Here is a 7,467-nt window from a genome sequence, read left to right on the forward strand (position 1 = left end):
CCACATGTTCTTCCTCAGGAGGGTTGTATGATGATATATTTTTATCATATACTGATTTAAAATAATTTGCAAAGCCATCAACAATTAGTTTATTTGTGTTCAATGTATTACCGTTTAACGTCATACTACCACTTTCACTATTATTATTCTTCTGTTTACATTTTATATATGACCAGAAAGATTTTACATCCTTTTTAACCTCAATTTCTCTTTCCCTAATATAATGTTCATACGCCTTACGAATAATTTTCTTTGTATCCTTTCTTATCTCTTTATACATATGTTTATTATATTCCGAGTCTTTCATGTGCTTCCTATAATGTTCTTTTAATTTTAACTTGTTTATTATATCTTTTGTAAACCAGCACGGATATTTTCTCATACTACATTTTCGCGTTTTAGGTACTGTATCAATGATTATTTTATTTATTATATCATAAAATGCGTTAGTTGCATCATCAACATTACTAAATTGTTTTAAAACCGACCAGTCAACTTCTCGAATTAATTGATATAGTTTTAAAAAAATAGCTTTCTGGAAGTTGAATACAATTTTTTTTTACATTTTTTAGTGGATAATTTTGCCCTTTAAACGGAATAGTGATTTCTAGTGCAGGATGATGGTTATCTTCATTTATAATCGGCAATTCACTTCTTTGTACAACAATACCATTCGAAATATTACTAAACACTAAGTCTAAAGTTCTACAAAAATAGTTTTTAATATTATTTAAAGAGTGAAGATTTTGTAGGCTCAAAAAATTAGCTAATGAGCGATAGCATTCACCACCGTTCAAGAAATTATAGTCTGTACCTGTAACTAGTGGGAGATTAAAGTCTCCAGCCACTAATACGTTATTTTCCTGAAACAAGTTATTTTCTTCAAATATTTGAAAGAAATTTAGATAATGATTTAAACATGAAACAAGGGGGAAGTATACAGTTACAAAATAAAATGTTTTACAATATGCAACTACCTTAACACACAAATACTCAAGCTCATTACGTATCTCAATATTAGTGGCTGCAAACTTGTTTTTAATTGCTATGAGTACTCCACCACCTTTTTTATATAGTCTATCCTTCCTATACACTTTATAATTATAGTCAAACATTTCTGTGTCGACAATATCAGGTTTAAGCCAAGTTTCTGTTAATATAATTATATCATAATCACATTGTGCAGTATTTAGATATAGATCGTTTGTTTTTGTCCTTAATCCTCTAACATTTTGATAGTAGATATTTAAGGTACTTCTGTCAGGACTAACTATCAGTTTCTATGTACTTCACAAAAATATTTTACGACAATGCGATTACATCTTCTAATGTTTTTAACTGTATCACAGAATCACCTTGACTTTTTCTCAAAAATATTCGTCCTACATTATCTACCCATAAGAAAGCATAACTTTTTTCACGTTTCAATTTTCTCGCGTTTCCAAAGATTTTTCTCCGGTATGCAGTTAAACTCTGGTTGATATAGACAATACCTTCATTCATATAGCCCAGTTGATTTATACTTAGATTTCTTTTTACTTTCCGTCTAGCTAAAAATTTATCTTTATCTTCTCTTCTTACAAATTTGACAATAATGCCACTATCTGTTTGATGCGAAAGTTTCTTTAGTCTGTGACAAACATCAATAGATTCCCGTGTAATATCAATATCTAACACCCTACCTACATTTTTTACAATTTCGTATGTATCTTCGTTCTGTTTTTCCGGAATACCATATATTGCGATAGTATCTCTTCTTCCGTACTGTTCAATTTCATCCCTTTCTAGCTGAGCATCCTTTAGTTGTTTTTTCAGTGAAATATTTTCTTCCTTTAACTGTTCTATTGTTTTCATATATATATTGCATACTGGAAAGAAAAGCCTGGAAGATGAGACAGTATTTTGGTTTTATTTGGAGATATGCATATAGGGGGACAATGCAGTGACATAAATTGAATCACAAGTCGTAAGTGTAGTAGTTATTTCTAGTTTGTTGATATGTTAACGTTTAAAAGGCAAAAAGCAGCTATATTTTGAGAAGTGCTTCCGAAGCGTAACGGTCGTTGTTGCCAATTCAACGAGCGACAATTGTTGACTTTTTAAACATTAACACAAGCTAGAAAGAACTACAAAATATTTACAACTTATTGTCCATTCAAATTTACGTCACTGCATTGTATCCCTATGTGTATATCATTCAAATAAAAGCAAAATATTGTCTCACCTCCCAGCCCTTTGTTTACACTTACAGTACACAATATCTATTACAATTTCTGTGCGTGCGAGTGTGTGTCCATGTTTAAGGTTGATAATTAGGTCCACAGTAGAGTCTTACCTAAATTTGAGATGATCTTAAACTTTTGATATGAATATGTTTGTGAATGGCTTCTGTCATTTGTCTTAACTATCATTTATCTTACATTATTTCCCCGAACAATGCATTTTTTCAAACGTAGGCTTACCCTCTTCACTTGGCAAAAGAAAGGGACCGACGAACGTTTCTTTGACCGACGTTTTTAAAAAGGGATTCTGAATGAGTACCGATATTGAATAATTAATCTATTATTATTATTATTATTATTATTATTATTATTATTATTATTATTATTATTATTATTATTATTATTATTATTATTATTATTATTATTTGCAAGAAAGTAAATTTTTGATAATTTGTAAAATGCATAGTAGTTTTCGTCCAATAATAAGAAAAATCTAAGTCATGAAATCTCAAACGGCCCCTAAATAACCTATCGACTCCCAATCGTCTCTTTTTACTCCAGCGCTTCACTTGAGTCTGTTGGGAGGGACAAGGGGAACGCCGCCCAAAATGTTTTGTGGAGGATATGAAATGGATAAATGTTGAAGTATTTATTATTATACCACATTGACTTGATCCATAATCTTCCGTTGCAAGCGCTGCTATCGTCTGAAGGAATTCCATTCACTTTCTCTCGCTTAGCAACAGCTGAAACCTTATTGGCTCAACGCGAGGGTGTGTGAGGGTGTGAGCTTTAATTCGCATTTTTGCCACGGCTCAAGACATTTTGGCAGCACAATAGTTGTATATAAAAGAAGTAAACACAAGTAGAGCAAATTAAAGTTATACCTCGCGTTAAGTATTAATTTGGTTTGATTGAAATGTTCGATGATGTGTGCCACTTTAAAGGAAAGATTCTCTTTTAAACTACTCTTATTGATTAGTGAAAGTAATCTCAACTGCAACCACACACTATTCTTATTGGTCAATCAGCAACGATTGGAAGAAAGACTGGAGAAGGGAAAAGAATGTATAGAAAGTTAATCTGCGATGGGGAATCTGCAAAGACAGGGAAATATACAATAGAAGTAAAGGTGACAAGATGAATTAAAAAGGACAGTGAAATTTAAAGAATGTATATGAGGGTGAATTTCATGGAAATAGAAGCGTAGCAAGGGAGAGTATAAATGGGTAGCAAAGGGACTATGACAATATAAAAACTAAAGATGGAAGTAAGCCTTTAATGAGTAAATTATAGTTTAAGATACATGGAAAGAATACATTGAGGAGCCGGATGATAGCAAGAATAAACTGTATATTTTAGGCATTAAAACGGGAAACGAAGTAAATGAGGATGGTAAAGAAATTATGATCCTGGAGACAAGTTCAAAGAACTATCGTGAAATGAAGACCGAAGGAAGACAATATGTCTTTAGTTTTATTAAGAATATAGAGGAAAAAAGAAAACGAAATATTCAAAATTTGTAATGAAATCAAGAGCGTCATCATAAGACTTCTTTCAGAGTTAAGATTTTGTTAACTAAAAGATCGAAATATGCATATGAAGACTATAGAACTACACTGCTGCAAATGCGCTTCAGAACACCGGGTAGGAATTTACGAGTTTGGTCCAAAGTTGTGCACAAGAATCAAGTGATTGAAAATTGGTACTTTTCCCAACATGGCACCCATAGAACATCCTGAACATGTTATACAGACTGTTCAAAAACGTGCAACATTTGCCTCTATAACGCAAACAACAGTTCAGATGCGTATTTAGTCGTTACGTACATATGTTGTATGTCTGTCAGAGAGACAGTCGTTGTCAAAGCCCGATTTTCAGTCAGACGCCGTCCTATCATCTCACAGTGCTTGGTAAGGTTTAGGTCTAGAGACCTAGCAGACCAGGGAAAGAGGAGCGTTCCAGATAGAGGGTGATGCTTTCATTTAACGGTGTGGGGATGTGCGTTTTGCTGATGAAAATAAGCACCCAGATAAGCTCTGATGAAGGTATCAACAACATCACGAAAGTATGACATACTAGTGATACACCTCTGAAGGAAGACAGATATGTATCTTATTTTATTACCCCCTCTCTCACTAATTACCAGGAAGACTAGTGTGGGTCCTAAACGACAAATGGGAACACGCTATTCTTCCCCCCCCCCCCCCCGCCTGCAAGTTTACATACGAGCACAGGGCTGTCACTATGTTCAAAACAAAAACTATTCTCATCACTGAATACCACAATCTTTCATTTACCTTGCCTCTGCAGTCTCCCGATATCACCAAAGACATTCTTGTCGATCAGTAACTGTCAGAAGTAATTGTGCGAAAGGAACGCAGGATGGTAGATCAACCTTCAACAATTGATCGTGTAATGTTCGTATGATCACATGAGCACCACGGTAAATTGTTGAATTGGCGGTAATCCTGTCAGTTACGGCGAGTCAAATGGTCTTTCTTTCCAGATGCATGTCAGATGTGAGAACTCTCTGTCTCAGATCGTATAAAAAATCTAGATCACTGAGACGCCATGACTCATGCTAGCGGCAGTTCAACAGAACCCGTCTTCTCATAGTCTCAGTATATGGCTACGCTACGATAGAAGACACTTAATTGTTCAATAGGAGTTCGCTGGCGTCGTTCTAGAATCGTAGACACACAATGTTATCACACTTAACTAAGTTCATCTTGTCCAAGTGTGAACACACGCATGCCCTCGATAGACACTACAATAGTCTGCCATATATGGTCGCCGATATATATATTTCGCTCAAATGAAGAGCTGTATATGGGAGTGAAGTCAAATGCTTTTCTACTAAAGTTTGGTCAGGGCATAAATTATACCAATTGGTATTTAATTTTTAATAATACTAGTTTTACTCGTCTTAAATATTGGACAAATTTATATTACTTTGCACTCTTCAGGAAATACTTGAGTTTTTATTGCAAGATTATAAATTGTATACAATGAAAGCATTTAGTCAATATGGTAGAATTCCATCTGGACCACATGAACGTTTAGGTTTCTGGTTTTTTTTTTTTTTTTTAATCGCAGTTTTATATTCAACGCTAGTAATCAGTTCTAATGATAACGAGTTTGATGATAACGGAGGAACGTTTTCATGGTATGTGTATTGTATAGAGCTATCTGCATATACAGATAAATATCTGGCAAATCCTTCTGCTATGTCATTCATATATTCAAAGGGAATTTCTCGTAATTTCATTGAATGGTTCTTAGCATTACGATTTACTTTTGTATTATTTGAGAAATTTCAGAATGATTTTGGATTTTTTGTTAGTTTCTAATGTTATTTTTCGTAAATAACTATAATATGTTTCATTAAATATTGATTTTACCTTTTCCCTTGGCTGCCTAAATAATTCCTTATGCTTCTCCACTATCCCAACATTTTTCGGATAATGATTTTTTAATTCCATCATCATCATAATTTATTTTATAAATCAACATAGGTATCTTCTGTTCGTTCTTTTCTATATTTTTGAAACCGTGTTAGAAAATAGCACATTACTTCTATTATAAAATACACTAGTGGCTACTTCTTCACAATCTGCATTATATAAATCAGAGCAATTTGTATCATTCTATATAACTGAAGAAAGTCTGCTTTTCTAAAAGTATTGTAGTAGATAGTTTCGTTCTTAATCCTACTAATATTACTAATAATTCTTGTTAATATTTCTAAACCATGATGCTGCTTGTATTCACATATCATTAGAAATGGTTCTAAACAGTATTTAAAACATTAATTAAGACTAAACGAAGTGTTTTGTTATTGGTTCTTATTATCGTTTAGGAAGAATAAATTGTAAAGGTTTTTAAGATTTAGCAAAGATGCATATACAGAGTAATAAAACTGCCATCAAAACTTATTAATGACTTGAATATTACTATTTTCTTTGTTTTCAGATTCAAGAACTATGTCTCTACCGTCTACACCAGAAACTACATACCGTACACAACATTCACATGACTACAACTACCACTGAACGAAGGAGTTTTCAACTAACAACATACATGAATATATCAAATGAGTATATAATTTTCTTAACTCTTTAGGGACTGCTATTAATCTTTCTTCAGAGACACTCTAAAAGATATCCAAGCTTACGATTGGATATAGAACGACTTATTAGGCACATTACACACAAGTGAGGCTTATAAACAATAATCCTCTTCATTCAGATTTTCTGTTTATACCGAGTCCGCCAGAAAAAATGTACACACTCTTCGTCATCCTGTTTCAGGCAACTGGCATTGACAATTGTTCTGGAATTTAAGTATGTTGTACTATGGTTTTTCGCCCAAAAGATGTCAACATTGTCAATAGTTTTCAGTTCAAATTATGTTGTAGTACGGTTTATCGCTTAACAGATTGTCAGTACTGTCAGCACGGTTAATGCTATAAGAAAATGGCGGGAGCATACCTGACGTTTGGGCAGCGTAAGTACGTTTTGAAGTGTTTTATCAGGTTTGGGAATGCCATCGAAGTGCAGCGTTAGTGGAGATGGTAGTTTGGTACTGAACCACCAACCCGCCTAACAATCAAATGCATTGTTGACAAGTTTGAGACGCATGGAACGATTTGCGCTATTCACAAAGGAAGGGCGGGAAGAACGCCTACAGCAACAAGTTCTTTCTGACAGTACCGACATCTGTTGAACGGAAAACCGTACTACAACATAATTTTAATTGAAAACAATCGACAATGTCGACATCTGTTGAGCGAAAAACCATAATACAACATACTTAAATTTCAGAACAATTGAGTGCCTGAGAGTGAGAAGGCGCTATGCCACACAACCTGAAATTTTGATGTAGATGCATTTCCTGTTGGTGCTGCTAACAATTTTTCCAATTACCCTGAACACAAATAAGCAATTGCTCAATAAGAATAACCATATGTTATGTATTTTGTACTTAGTCTAATAAAACTTCATTTTTCTCAAAACTATCTGTTTATGGCATAGCCCCTTTTCACTCTCAAGTACTCAATTGTCAATGCCAATATTCTGATACAGGATGACAAAGAGTGTATACATTTTTCTGACGGACTCATATCAAACTGATTCTCAACGGAACAAAATCGACTTTGCGTGTATATGCCACACCGTCCCTAAAGGCTTAAGAGATGAATTAGGCAAATCTATTTCTAATTGTATTATTTATTTAATTGTAT

At 33.7% G+C, this 7,467-nt stretch overlaps 1 protein-coding gene across 1 annotated transcript in view; it reads left to right on the forward strand.

Annotated features, from left to right (window-relative positions):
- The window catches only part of LOC145672809 (uncharacterized), a 55,960-nt gene extending 48,493 nt beyond the window's left edge, over nucleotides 1-7,467 (forward strand). The window contains exon 4 of the mRNA XM_081741965.1: nucleotides 6,198-7,467. Within this exon, the coding sequence (XP_081598091.1) occupies nucleotides 6,198-6,277 (80 nt within the window). The 3' untranslated portion in view covers nucleotides 6,278-7,467. The remainder of the gene's footprint in view (nucleotides 1-6,197) is intronic.

Source organism: Thermobia domestica, chromosome 16 (genome assembly GCF_964235325.1).
Source record: "Thermobia domestica chromosome 16, izTheDome1.hap1.1, whole genome shotgun sequence".
Classification (NCBI taxonomy): Eukaryota; Metazoa; Arthropoda; class Insecta; order Zygentoma; family Lepismatidae; genus Thermobia; species Thermobia domestica.